General features: G+C 48.7%; 1 protein-coding gene across 4 annotated transcripts in view; it reads right to left on the bottom strand.

Moving 5' to 3' along the window:
* Nucleotides 1–15020, bottom strand: part of LOC137859132 (lipase member M-like) — a 51675-nt gene that overhangs the window by 3634 nt on the left and 33021 nt on the right. For 3 of the 4 annotated variants that reach the window (XM_068687804.1, XM_068687806.1, XM_068687805.1), the window contains 6 exons: nt 3228–3341; nt 2774–2891; nt 2074–2272; nt 1832–1941; nt 784–920; nt 70–216 (listed from right to left, as the gene is read on the bottom strand). In XM_068687804.1, the coding sequence (XP_068543905.1) occupies nt 70–216; nt 784–920; nt 1832–1941; nt 2074–2272; nt 2774–2891; nt 3228–3341 (825 nt within the window). The remainder of the gene's footprint in view (nt 1–69; nt 217–783; nt 921–1831; nt 1942–2073; nt 2273–2773; nt 2892–3227; nt 3342–15020) is intronic. The other variant, XM_068687807.1, reaches the window with a different exon arrangement.

The following is a 15020-nucleotide window of genomic DNA, read 5'->3' as shown; positions in this document are numbered from 1 at the left end:
AGGAAAGCTCAGGGAAACTGGAAATTAGACGTGTGGGTCACTGTGACCTGGAAGAGATAATATACCTACCGTGTTCAAGTTCTTCTTATTGTATCCACCAATAAGGAAGATCTCATTTTCACAAACTTCAGCTGTTAGCATGTTGCTGCATGTCTTGGCAAGTATGGCTCTTTCCTCCCTTCCCACCAGGGTCAGTTGTTTTGTTCCAAATATTGTCTGCAAGAGCACAAAGAAACAGGTCACTGTGTGTCGTGTACCCCTCTTCACAGGAACTGCCTGTCCCCAGTCAGCACTGACAAGTAACTCCTGAATACAGTTGACGCACAGTCACATCTGGGTCTCAGAGCAGCATAAACACATCACTGTCCTTTCCACTCCATGCTGTTGTCCCCATTGTCTTGGTGTACCGCTTTAGATGTACCAGCTTCAAAAGCTCAGCCTAGCTGTGGTCTGCCTGGGATAGCCAGACTCATGTAACTGGTCTGTCACCTCTGTTTAAAAAACAGTAATGATGGACGGGTAATGATGTTTTAGAGTGAAATGTGGCCATCCTAAACTGGAAAAAGAGGGACATCCCTGCTTTCTGGGATCTTCTCTCTCATCTCTTCACACACCTCTTCAAGATCTGGTGCAGGCATGGGCACAGTGCACAATGGCTGGAGAGCCACTGCAACACAGAGAATGTGACTTGCCTTGCTGAAAGTTCTTGAATTTCATTAATTCATTGGGAGTAGACAGGGTAATAACACACACACACACAAATATATATATATATTTGCATACCTTCAGCACTATGTCTGGTAAAAATGCTATCTTTAACACAGGACCTTTAGCATGATGAAAGGTGTAAAGAGGAGCCAAGGCAAAGAACACTTTGATTTTCTGAGCCAGCTGTGGCATGCTTGAAAATGCTATGAAACCTGAAAAACAGCAAGCGTTCACAATAATCTCAACAGCAACAACACTGATGTAGCATATGGCCCAATGCCCAGTCTGACTAAGGAAATCTCTGATGTGTGACTGAATGTTTTTTTTTTTTTTTTTTTTTTTTGGTTTTGTTTTTTCTAGAAAATAAGCTTATAGAAGGAGGTGGTGGCTCCTTGGTTTGACTAGCAGCTCAGAGCTGGGCTGGGTGGGGAAAGATCTCTTCCTCTGGAAAAGTGAACTTCTGCTTTGAGGGAAGGGAAAGGGGAGCATATCTGAAGCAAGGGTAAGGCATAAAATGTAAAAAGTTCTTTGCTGGTGGTAGCTTGCCATTAGTGTTTCTCCTTCACTAAGAGGTTTGGGTAAGTTCACCTTGGCTCTTCTCAGCTGTGGCTGAAGTTAAACCTCTTGAATCATAGAATCATAAAATTGCAGAATGGTTTAGGTTGGAAGGGGCTTTACAGATCATCTGGTTCCAGCCCCCTGCCATGCACAGGGACACCTCCCACCTGCCCTGGCTGCCCAAAGCCCCATCCAGCCTGGTCTTGAGCATTTCCAGGGTTGGGCCATTCACAGCTTCTTTGGGCAGCCTGTGTCAGTGCCTCACCACCCTCAGAGTAAATAATTTCTTCCTAATGTCTAATTTAAACCTACCCTCTAAAGCTTTAAAGCTTTAGTTTAGTTTTGAAGGCATGGGGAGTCTTGAGGGGTGGCAGTACCCTGGACATCCCCACCAGCCAGAGCCTGGTGCGAATGTGCAGTGGCAGAAAAGACCCGATCTGCCTGATCTAAAGCTCCTCCCAAGGGCAGCAATGAGCCCAGCATAGACCCAAAGGTTGCCTTCAACCTGGGTATGCCATGGGCCAACACAGCTCCCATGTGTAGCTGGCTCCTCCTCACCACTCACCCAGAGAGTTGCCCTGAGCGTGGCCAACGTAGTACAGCTTCTCCTGCGCAGTGTGCTGCAGAATGAAGGACACCATGGCTGGTACATCGTACATGGCCATCTCGTGGAAACTGGGAAGCAAGGGGAGAAGCTGGAGGGGATGCCTATTTACCATCCACTGGCTGTCTGCAGCCTCCCATGGATGTAGGGTGGGTGGTGCTGGCAGCCCCACATCCTGGCTTTGTCCTTGTGGTCCTCCTCACCTGAAGTCCCAAAACTCCTCCTGCTGGACAGAGAGGTTCAGGTGCCGCTGAGACCAGCTGTTCCCCCGGCAGTTTCCAATCCACACATCATAACCTGCGTCTGCTAGGATGAAGCCCAGGCTGCTGTTGGGGAGATTGTCCACCCAGTCGCCACCATCTAAACTGAACCCATGCACTATCAGCACAGGTGACCTGGATCCTGAAGGAGAAGAAACTGGATACTTCACACAAGAAAACCCCTTCCCAAATGGAAAGGAAAAGTTTTTACACACTTCAGTGAGCATTATTTTCTGCAAGCTGTATATTAAGTATTCCCTTCCCCCATAATTTGCTGGTGATTTTTCACTCTGAAACATTTTGCAATCCCTGTCCCTGAACTGCAAGGAAACCTTGACCCAGGGCCATGGGTTTGCTCCAAGGAAGAAGACACCAGGGCCCTCCTTCTGCTAGTGGTGGGGCTCATTCGGCCATGTCCCATCCAAGGCAGCTCTGCCACAAGCAAAACATGTGTCCTTTGTGTCACCAGGGACAGCTCACAGCTGCTTCGTCCCCACCAGCACTCACCAAAAACTTCTTTTTGCTCTTAGCTGCCAAAACCATCTCTAAAGGTGTGGGTGCTTGCACTGATTTCTTCTTGGACACTGCCCTGCCTCTGAGCAGGGTCATAATTCCACTCCACACTTGATGAAACTGAGCCCACCTGAGTCCCCAGCATCTCCTTTGCCGTGTGGAATTCGGTTCACACTGAGGAAATAGCCATCGTCAGTCAGCACATCATACTCCTCACTGGGGTACCCCTGGAAACGGATCTTCTGGCTCTGCAGGGACAGAAGGCCAATGGGAAAGGTGACCTGCTGGTGTCCATCAGGTCATCCAGACATGCTGCATCTACCCTGAGCCTGACCCAGAGACACCATGCTGTCTGGTGTCACCTTCACATGCACATGCAAGACCTGGAGGCCCGTCTACACCAGAGGAAGGCCAGAGTGGCCAGTTTCAGGCTGAGAGTATGAAGTGAGTGACAACAATAGAAAAATGGGGAAAACTTGGTTCCTGTGCCCTCCCCACCACTGTCCCCTGGGTGCTGACAGCGGGCAAGGAATGGGGAGAGGCTGGCAGGTTCTCTGGGGAGGACTCTGCCCTGCAGCACTTACGATGTTCATGAATTGCTCGGGGTTGTTGCGGCTCACTCGTCCATGCAGGGCGGCACCATGCAGCCCCTGGGCCAGGCCCAGGGCCACCAGCAGCAGCAACCACATCTCGCCACTCTGGGGGATAATAGGACTGGTGTGAGCAGGCCAGGAGCTGGAGGCACTAACCCACACCGTCCTGTGGTGTCTTGCTATGTCAGCATTGCTTCTCGGCATGTCCTAATGCTTCCCACCCCACCCTGCAGTCAGAAGCCTGCCCCCCCCACCCTCCCGAAGCAACTCGTGCTGACCCTAGCTTCTCTGTCCTTTCTCTGCCTTATATCATAGAATTATTTATATTGGAAAAGACCTCTTAGGTCATCTAGCCCAACCTTTAACCTAGCACTGCCAAGTCCACTGTTAAACCATGTAACTAAGCACCACACCCACACATTTTTGAAGACTTCCAGGGATGGGGACTCAACCACTTCCACAGGCAGCCTGATCTAACGCCTCACAATCTTTTTAGTGGAAAAAAAAAGAAAAAGGCAAAAAAAAAAAAAAAAAAGCAACCACCACTGTGGTTGATAGCTCATCTCCAGATGCTCCTACAGCAGCCCAAACGATTTCAGAACAGGACTGAAGGAAGAATGGGAGGGAGAGGAGAATGGAGGGATGGATTACAGTGGCCTTGTTCTCACCTGGCCCAGGTCTACATTGAGTCAGGAAAGACATTGCAGTCCATGCCTGAGGGCATCAGAGACAACTCATATTACTGAAATAACCACCTCAACAAGCAGCATGGATTACAAGGGACCGAGGAGCTTGGCCTGCGTAGGAATTAGCAGATGCCAGACATCCTCCCTAAGCCAGTCATAACAATATGCTTCTCACCGCTATTGTCCTGTCACAAAACTCACCATGAGTTCTCACACCAATTGCATTTTCCTGCTGCACGTGCCACATAGCAAACAGGTGAGGTGGGCAGCATTGTTTGTATTCCAGTATTTTGTGGTGTATATATATAAAAATAAAATGTGACCCAGTTTGGCAGTGAGTAAGAAGGAGTGCCTATCCCCTGTCCGGTGAGTTTGATGTACTGCGACATCCCTTGTCATATCTTTAAACAATGATGTTCTCTCTGTAGTCATTGACATTGAGATGGAAAAAAAACTGTCAAAGACCAACAAAGCTGCTTCAGAAATGCTGTGCCACGATAACATGCTTTTCTTTATTCATCAGAAGTAGTCCCTTTCTGGTACAGAAGACCTGTGAGCACAGTACTGCTTTTGGCCAACTGGTTTGAGTTTGGCCAGAAAAGAGGTAGATGATGTAAAGAGGAGCAAAAAGAGCAGACAGCCCCTAGGGAGTTTCAGACTGGACACAAGGAAGTGAGAGGTGGGGGCTGCCCCGAGACGCAGGGAAGCAGAAGAGGAAGGTTCTACACCTTGGTTTTCAAGGCTGGCCTGGACAAACCACAGGGCTATGGTTTCTGTGGCTCGTGGCCAGCTTACAACCCTGAACATTTTGTGATGAGGATTTCCTCCCTACTATTCCTATTGGTAGGAATACCTACCACCCCCTTGCCCAGCTCCTGAGCAGTGGGCTCTGGCAGCAGTAAGAAGCACTAAAATTTCCCATATATCTTGGAAGACACCACCATAACTGAAGGCTCTGCTGCCCAAGCCAATGTCATCCAGGTATTACGGTGGCATACCTCAATAGCTCAGACCTGGAATGGGCTCTGCCACAAAGCCCACACGTCTGTGAGATCACTAGCACTCAGCCATTTGTCCTGGTACTTCAAGAGAGTAAAGCTTCTGTGGCAAAGGAGGAAGGAAAGGGATTAGTCACATACCTGTGACATTCAGCTAGCATTAATAGGGGAAGATAACATACAGACCAAACAAAATGACAGTCTCCACCTCCTGCACCCAAGCCCTGGGAGTGCACAAGTTATCCAAGTTGCATCCATGACCCTGGAAAATTCCCTAGCTACTCAGCACAGTCCAGAGCCAGCCTGCAGCAGAGCATCCTCTGCTCCTACCCCAGAACAAGAGTCCTAGCAAGAGGACTTCATCTCATTTGGAGCTGCCACATCACATGATAGCACCCCCAGGCTCAGACCCTGGGTGTTATGAATCCATCAACTCATCTGTGGGTCCTGTCAGCATTTGCCCCCCATCACCAAGTCAAAGTACCTACCAGCGCACAACAACACATTTGACAAGAGCCCAATAGTCTGACCATGAGTCCATGAGGACTTGCATTGCTCCTAAGCTCACTGGGAAGCACCAAAGCTCATGCTCACAAAACCCAAAGACTTCAGGTGCAGAATGGCAAAGCAGACTCTACAAAGGAAACTTTAACTGTTATGCTCACCAAAAAGCCATGTGTGTCTCTAGAAGCAGAAATGAACAACCAGAGCTATAAACCAAGCCTTATGATTCAGTCAGGAACATTTCTTCCAGCAATAGCCTGGGCTAGAAGGAGAGTAGATGTTACAGATCAACCTGACCTTCTGCTCCAGGCTCGTCTGTGCAGTCGGGAGGGACAGCGGCACCAAGACAACTGGTCATCTTGGCTTATAAAGAGGAACAGAGAGGCTGGGACTTGTCCATCAAGCACCTGAAAGACCAATCTTGTTCCAAATACACCACCCTCTCTTCCTCTCCAGCCCTGTGAGTCAGACACAAGTGTCCTAAACCTCAGGGAGCAGTAGCAAAGCACCACATCTTGAAGGCAGATAACGAGCTGTTGGGCAACAATCACATCATCAGGAACACCTAGGCCTTGTGGCACCCTGCAATTGCGAATTGCATTTTTGGCATACCTCCTCATGGATATTCCAGCCACCTCATCTGTAATCCAAAGGGCAATGAATGTGCTCTGAGGTTGGAAGAGGTCACCAGCTGCTTGTACTTGTCTTTCCTGTTGCAGGTACCCACTAGCAATGCATGTCAGCTCTGCATGCCCTCAGCAGGCACAGGGACAACCACATTACCTAGAGAAGGTGACTCAACCATGCCTGGGTTAAAAGGGAAGAGACAGAGGCTCACCAAGGGAAGGAGGAATACCAGCTTCACACAGCACTGACAGTCTGACTTTTATTGCTTGGAAATCCAGATTGCAAAGCAAATCTCATGTGGGCTGGTGCAACCATCAACCTTCTGTGATAGCTCTGCATTCACAGGTCCCTACAACCACATGTCTCCCAACCTTACCACCACTCCTCCTGCCAGGAGAGCAATGGTGGCAGGACAGAAACTCTGGGGTCTACAGCCTAGCCTCCCACTTGCAGCAGGACTGTCACTGAAGCCATGGCTCTGGCTGAGGTGGACCTGTGTGACTGCAGAGCAGCATCCAGGCAAAAAACAGGTGGAGGAAAACAAGCATAACCAGACTGATAGTCATCCCTGAGCCAGCAATTAGTGCATTAACGGTTCCTGGTCTACACTGTCTTTCTCTCATGCAGTGCTCACTAAGATTGCAGCACAGGGGTCCCACCTTGGGGTATTTCTTCCATCTTTCCCATAATTGATATACTGGACATCTTCCACTTTCCAACAGCTGGGGAAAGCAGGACAGTCAGAGTGGGAGCTCCAGAGGTTCATGGCCCAGAGCCTCCCTTCCTTGCTTCATTCAATAGATCTGCAAGAGCTTGCTGTGAGGTTGGGACCCCCTCTTCTGTACAGACCTCCTTTAGACCTTTCCCTGGTGTAGAAGCAGCTGCCCAGCATGAACATTTCTGCTCTCTGAGCTGGGAACAGGGTTGCATTCTGCTTTGTCCACCAGCCTCTGCAGCTTTATTTCTGAATCAGAGATGGAGAGACCACCATGGGTCTTCTTCTGGGAACTGCTTTGGCTAAGGCTGGTAGACAACCCACCCATTTGGCATGGCAAAATCCAGTTACTGTCAGATTTGAATTTTCATTTCATTTTATGTGAAGTCAAACAAGAGCTGAAAATAGTCTCTGTGATGTTTGAAAGCCTTCCCTCGGTGCCACTACCCTGCCTGGGCATTTACTGCCAGCCACTGCCAGCCCCTGCTGGAGACATGTCTGCCCTGGACATACTGATGTGCCCTGTTTTTTGAACTGTTTTTTTTTTTTTTTTTTTTTTTTTTTTTTTTTTGTGTGTGTCTTTAATGGCAGCAGACATTAAGTGAGAAGGGTTCCTCCTGCCTGCAGCTTGTGCAAGTTCTAGGAACCACCAGCCTGACTGGGGACTCCAACTTGGTCTGAACAAGCAACAGCTGTGTTTGGCCAATGTTATGTCTCCACAGAACAACCAGAAGGTCAGGTCCTTTACAGTGAGCTTCAAGTCTAGAGCTTGTGTTGCAATGTCTCATCTGGGTTTGAAGAAAGCTCGGTCTGGGACTAAATTTGAACCTGCTCATTTCACAGCACGGCCATTTGATACCCAAGTCAGGCTGCATTATTTCCAGGGCCAAACCCTTCTGACCAGGGAAGGTCCCTTTCATATTCTGCTTTGTTCACTGCAAAAAGATGAGCATGTTTTGTGTACTGGCTCAGAGATACAGTCCTGGGCTTTTGAAGGCTTTGATTTGTCCCAGTTACCCTGCTCTTTTCCCATTTCATCTTTCCTGTCCTACACAAGCTTTTCTCTGAATTCTGACTCATGAGAGTTAAATGGCAAAATTTGTATCAGGAGGTTATTCAAGGCCATTGCTTTGGAAAGCAAACTGGACTTCTGTGGTCAGACAAGAAGTGATAGATCTATTGCAAACCACTGCCTGCAAGTTTGCCTGAGCAGCTTGCTCTTCCCTACAGCTTGAAGCCCTGATGCATGCCACATGAGAGACTAGGAGCTGCTAAGAACAGAGATTTTAGATGAAGGATATGGCAGGGGACTGTCCTGGCAATCCACAAGGCTGAGACTATCCTGGAGAGCACAGCCCCAGAAAGACCATAACAGCTTCCCCCTCTTCATAGGGTGTAGAGCAAGTCTTAGAAGTGGTAGGAAAAAGCTTTTGTGCACAGGGCAGGTGCTGAGGTGCAGAGCCAGGAGGGCAGAGGCAATGGAACAATGTTGTCCTCAGTCCTCAACACGGGAGTGCTGGAAAGGCTTGGTCAGGACACAGGTATCTCAGTGAAGGCTGATGAGAGATCTCCAAGTCACTAATAGCTGGTTGGGTAGCAAAGATATGGGAGAAACCTTGAAGTACAAGCATAGACACCACAACCTGTCCTGGCTGAAGATGTCGCTGTACCACACATACAATGGCAGCTTGGTTTTGACTGGAGTTTCCACTCCATGGAAGCTTATTCCTTGTTGAAACTGGGTGCCAGCACAACCCCTTCCCCCTCCTCCCCCTCCCATCCTCCCTGGGACACTGAGCAACCCTTTCGCATAGAGCGGGAGGATCTTCACCTTGATGATTGATATGTTTGTTCAATGCTATCCGAACAGCAAGTTTTGCTCTTGCTCCAGCTTGCTCTGAGGACATGACTGCAGACCACAGAGATCTCCTTCCCAAGTTTTTCATGGACCAAGCTGATCCACAGGTCTGGAAGGACACTTTGAGCATTGAAGGAGTTCAGGTAGTGATCATCTAGCACAGATGAAGACAGATCAAAGCACAAAGTGCTCCTAACTTTTTTGGGATGGTATCACCAGTGATAACACTTTTTCTTAGCATATTTTTCTCTGTCAGCATGAAACACCTTTGTTTTGGATGTACCTATGTTTATTGTGGTTTTCACCAATGGGATTATTTTTTGTTTGTTTTCCTAAATTGAAACACATATGCAAAAGCAGGATGTGGCACTTTGTAAGAGATTTGTTTAATGACAGGTCCTTTTCCCCACACCCAGCTGAGGTCCTGGAGGAAGAGGGCTGATTTGGTAACTCAGTGGGAAGCTAAAACCACTCACATGGCATTTCACTGAGCACAAATGTCAGGACTCACATCCAGGGCTGACAGCACAATCCAAGCAATCCAAAGGGCAGCGTTCATTTACCTGCAAACTCTTCTACAGTGGCTTGTGCAAACCAGAGCATGTTGTGGAAAACAGAGTATCTGCAATGCTTTTGGTGGAGATAGCATGTAGCAGAGAAGATGTAGTGTTTTGAAGAACATAGAGAGGATAGAGTGCAAAAATAGTTGGGTTTTGTGTATTTTTTTTTAATTTTGTCTTGTTGTTCTTTGTTTTGTTTGTTTGTTGTTTTGTTTTGTTTTTGAATCACCTGGGGGTACTGAAGAAAATGCAATGAAACCCAAAGAAGTATAAGAAGTATAAAATATTTGCTGGAACTTAAGCACCTACAAACACATACAAGAAAAGAGTGAAAACTATGCTGAGAAGTACAATGGAATTAAGTAGGTATTTCATTATCAACTTGATGATCCAAGGCTCCTTTTATGCAATATGATGTTACCTTGCACTGACAGCCTTAACCACAGGTATCCAAGAAAACATAAATACAAGTAAAAGGTTAAGAAGTGGCAGGGAAAGCCACTGGCATGCAATTGCTAGAGCAGAAGACACGCAAAATATTACTGGTTGTCAAGAAGAGGAAACTTTCGTAACAGCTTCCCATTTGGGGCAAGCTGCTTATGTATGGAGCAGACATTCTAATGACTTCTAATGGCCCTACAGTGTTACATGAATGGTATTTCCTGTCTCAACACTCCTAAAGTGTTGTCCCAAGAAAGGCCAACATAATAAATCATCTCTTGTTCAGTGACCTGCAGAGTAAGATCAACAGTTGGTGAAAGGTCTAGCTGCTTCGATGGTGAAAGGTCTAGCAATGCAGCAGATGTCTAGGAAAAAAAATCTTGTAAGTGTAATTAAGCAATAGAACAGGTGCCCAGAGTGTTGGTGAGATGTCCATCTGTGGAGATGCTCTGAACTAGGCAGGACAAAGTACTGAACAGCCTGGTCTGGCTGGAAAATTGCCCTGCTTTGAGACTAGGTAGAGACCAGAGACCTCCTAGGGTCTGTCTAACTTAACCCACGTCTGTATCAGGAAGAGCAAAGAGAAGCAGGAGAAATGTCGCACCTCATGATTGACACACTCAAAGCTGGACCACAGAAGACTGTTGGTGAGGAAGCTTCCTGAGCGGAGGCTTTGGTGGGACTAACCCCACAGGGTCAGGAGCTTTGCAAGGTGGGGACAGCACTGGGCAGCCAGGACTGCTGTGCTGAGCCACTCAGCTCCATGAAGCAGAGTCCTGCAGCAGCTCCCTACATGAAGCAAAGCATGTATCTGAGCACCAGAACTCCCTGAGCTCCTCCGGTTCAGCAGAAATGTCTGGCTGTCCTCTAGACTCACCATTCCCCATCCAGGCATCATCCAGAGGGACAGAACCAGGGATGCTGCTTTATCTCTGGGCAGCCTGATGAAGTGAAGCAAAGGAGGAAAGGGTTTAGAGGTCAAAGTGGATGCATTACCTGTGAACTTTTTGGGTGTCATATATGCCTCTTCTCCTGAGCTCTTCTGCAGCTACAAGGCCTCATGCAGTGCCCCAATTGCACCCATGAAGTTTGAAGTACTTGGTGCTGAGACAACAGAAAGTTTTATCTCCTTACTCCATAAATTGCAGGCATGACTTCCTTCATGTAACATGAGTAATGCTGGGTGTGTCTGCATGTGGCTCTGCAAACCCTCCAACGTCCAATGGTGTTTTAGGTAGTTCAAAAGACCTCACCGCTTCACATCTGCCCGGCAGCTACATTCAGGTGTCTACGTCTGCTGAGACCCAATTTTGACATCACTGAAGGCATCATTCCAGAATCTCATGTCTTCTGTGCATGGACCATGCTTCATTATGCATGATGAAGCTTTTCAAGAGCTCATCACAGCACACAGAGACCCAGCAGTAATGCAGAGACCTCTGGGCATTTTTGCCTCCAGTACTGCTCCTATAACACAGCCTTTCTACAGCTAGAGCAGGTGACACTGGCTGCACTTCAGCCCAAAGCCAAACCTTCAGGTGTCTGCAGAAGTCTCCTGCACAGGGCAGGGAGGCCCATTTCATCAACCCACTGATCCAGCAAGGGACCATCACAACCTATCTATCCCAGTAAGATGCTGTAGCACCAGGTCCACAGGCTGCTTCCTTATTTTGTTCCAGGAACAAGAGTGTCATCCAAGAAAGAGGAGGTCACAGTAGCTTGACATCTTTGATGGATCATCAGTTAAGCGTTCAAGTGAGATGCTGGCAAGGAACAACCAGTAGCTTTCACCTACAGAAACCAGCTGCTCTTGGCAGCTTGGTCATTGAGAAGGGCCTCTGGGAACCCTGGGAACTTGAGGCCCCAGAAAGCTGCCCCAGTTCCTGGTCCCTGGGCAGCTCAGACCATGGCCATGGCACAGCCAAGACCATGATGAGACCAGCCCTCTCGTGATGCCCATGGATCTCTCCCCCTGCCTCCAGAGCCCTTCACAGCCCTCCCTTGCTCCCTGGGGACCCCGAGGCTTTTGGCACGTGACCAACAAGCACTTTGTCTCCTTTTCAAGCCATCCATCCATGGCTTGCTCTTCCAGGAGGCTGTGAACCCTGTAGCAAAATTGTGTTTGGAGTCCCTTTATCTAGGGTTCATTAACAGTGCTTCAAACTGTGTGCCACCCAACAGATTGTGAGAAGGCAGCTGTGGATGGCACTTCATGCTGTTTTCTGCTGGAAAACAAACAAACAAACAAACAAAAACAAACAAACAAACAAACAAACAAACAAAAACTCATCCCCGCTGCATACGAATAGGGTTTAGACCACTGGAATGGTTCTGAGATGCAGGACTGTGTCTGGGGTATGAAGAACAACACCTGAGGACCATCAGCAGGAGCACAGCTCCCTCTCAGGCAGATGTCAGAAGCAATAAGAGCCCAAACCTAGGAACTACCTTGCCTGATACATAACAACAGGCTAAAAATGGCTTTCGCATTTGATTGCTGTTCAAAGATCAAAGCACTCAGTCAAACCCAGCTCCCAGCCTTGTTCCAGCACAGATCCATCTCCCCAGCACCTCCAGCATTGGAGACAACCTCCACCAGCAGATGTGACACGGCAGCCTTCCCCACCACCATGGCTCGAGGGTGTGATACTAATCCAGCCTTATCCTATGGACAGGCGTGGTGGCTCCCAGGTGTGGATGATGCTTCCCCTGGCCTTGCTGCTCCCCAAAGAGAGAGGACATGTTTTGTATAAGTAGGGGCAACACTGCTGTGGCCCGACAATGTGTTGCTTGCGGGACTGTGGTCCCCACAGATCTCAGGAACAGGATTGACCCTTTTGTTCTCCAGCAGCCTGGGTCCAGAAACCCTTTCTCCTTGAGCTTCCCCTCACATAAAGACAGACCTGTGTTTTATAGTGAAACCAAGCTATAAAAGGATGCAGACTATGAACATCATTGGAGAATAACACTAGCTTTTGGCTCAGAGGATGGTGAGCAGACAAACAGCATGTGCATGGCCATTAATCAACAAAAGCAAAGCCAAAGTCAAGGTGTGCTTTCCCTCACCAAGAAAGTGCTGAAAAATATGGAGGGACCTAAGGACACTCAGGAAGTTGCTCCACCAGTCCGCAGCCAAGCATCAGTCAGTCCTTAAAGTTAATGCCATGTTTCTGCCCAGCTGCCATTCTGCAATGCTTTACAAAATAGCTTCAGAGGGAGTGGATGATGGGGGTTTGCCATATAGCAATGGAAATGCACAAAACCTTGCTTATTTCTCTGGTGACAAAGGAGGACAGCAATCCAGACACAGAGGTGCTCTGTTTTTTGTTTGTTTGTTTGTTTGTTGTTTTTTGTTTGTTTCCAGTAGCGGACTTCACACTCTGCTGCTAACAAACCAGAAAAAGCCTGAACTCGAGCTTTTTGTTAAATTAAACTCAACAGTACAGAAAAGCCTCTCCTGATGTTCTTCAAAAGGAGCAAAAATAAGCTACATAACCAGCAAGAAAACAAGGAGGGAACTACAGAGGGGCTTCTTTCTTCCCCTCTCACTCCTCCACAGCTGCAAAGAGAAGAAATGCAGAGTCAACCAAGGCATAGTGGCAGTGCTGGGTAGCAGCAGACTCCAGAGGTCTGTGGACTGACCCCATCTCACACCAGGGCCAACTTCACAGCTGCAGCACGTTGCTGAGGGCCTGAAGCATAAATGAAGACTTTGCAGTCTTCCAGCACATGGTGATGGTGTTTTGTGCTGCTGTCACTGAAAGAGTACATCTCACTTTCCAGCTTCAAGCCCTCATCTTCATCTTAGAAAATAGAAAGTGTCTTGCAGCAGCAGATCTTTGTGCAACAGAAAGTCTAGCACAGATAAGGGCTGCTAGGCAGGCTCCATATCCTTGCAGATAAAGATCTTGCTTGCCACAGAAACCTCTGCTGCACCTCTACTGAGCTTCCAAGTGATACCCAAACTCATCAGACTGCAGGCTGGGGCACAGGCCTCCATGCTCCTCCCCATCCACTGCTGCTCAGTGCTATTGAAAAAACAGCAGAACATAACTACATTGTGATGAGCACAGTGAATGCATACTACCCACCCAGCTAAAGCAGCACAAGTGTAGCTGGTGGCATTACGGTTAATAATCAGAGAATCATAGAATCACAGAATCATTAAAAAAAAATGATCTCCAAGATCATCTGGTCCAACCTTTCCTTAAACACCCCCAGGGACAGTGACCACCACCTCCCTGGGAAACCCATTCCAATGCCTAATCCCTCTCTCTAAGAAATGTCTCCTAATTCCCAACCTGAACCTCCCCTGGTGAAACTTGAGGCCATTCCCTCTAGTCCTGTCACTAGTTACCTGTGAGAAGAGGCCGACCCCCAGCTCCCCACACCTCTCTTTCAGGTAGCTGGAGAGAGCAATGAGGTCTCCCCTGAGCCTCCTCTTCTCCAGACCAAACACCCCCAGTGCCCTCAGCCGCTCCTCACAGGACTTGTGGACCAGGCCCTTCACCAGCTTTGTAGCCCTTCTCTGGACACGCTCCAGGGCCTTGATGTCCTTGTAATGAGGGGCCCAAAGCTGAACACAGCACTCGAGGTGCTGCCTCACCAGAGCAGAGTACAGGAGGACGATCACCTTCCTGGTCCTGCTGGCTGCACTATTCCTGACACAACCAGGATGCCGCTGGCCTTCTTGGCCACCTGGGCACACTGCTGGCACACGTTCAGGTGAGCATCGACCAACACCCTCAGGTCCTTTTCCTCTGCACAGCTTTCCAGTCACCCTGCCCCAAGCCTGTAGTGTTGCATGGGGTTGTTGTGACCAAAGTGCAGGGTTGGACCAAGAGTGGCCTGTCCCATCCTCCTGGCAGAGAAGGCTCCATCCCTGCAGAATTTCTGCCCCGTGTGGCCATGGGCAAGCAGCACCCAGCCACCCCTCACGTCTCCTCAGGGCTGTGGGGAACCACCAAATGTCCTCTCTGAGCCAGGCCTGGCCTCCGCAACACCACGTGGATCCAGATAGTCCATGTTGATCATCTCCCTCACAAATGCTTTCACAGCACCCTCTGCTGCTCAGGATTTCTCTTATCCTTAGGAGATCACTATCCCGTGGAGAGCACACAGGCCAAGACTTGTCTGCGTATGTGACCAGAGAGCAGACAGCTAAAGAGCAAATAGCATGAAGCAGTTTAGGAAAGAGTGTTTAAAGAGGCTTTGGGCAGGAGGCCTCCTGTTATGGAGGAGGTCTGCTCTCAACGCTGCCCAAGGAGACTGGGGCCTGTGGAGCCACTGGGGCAAAGCAGCTTTGGTCCCCGTGCCACCAAGGCTGTGCACCCACCCAAGAGTATTTCTGGGAGCACCCCTTGGCAGCACAACTGGTGGGCGGCAGCTTGCATGG

Source organism: Anas acuta, chromosome 7 (assembly GCF_963932015.1).
Source record: "Anas acuta chromosome 7, bAnaAcu1.1, whole genome shotgun sequence".
In the NCBI taxonomy this organism is placed as follows: Eukaryota; Metazoa; Chordata; class Aves; order Anseriformes; family Anatidae; genus Anas; species Anas acuta.
Note: the sequence above shows the minus strand (reverse complement) of the source record. Positions and strands in the feature narration are given on the sequence as shown.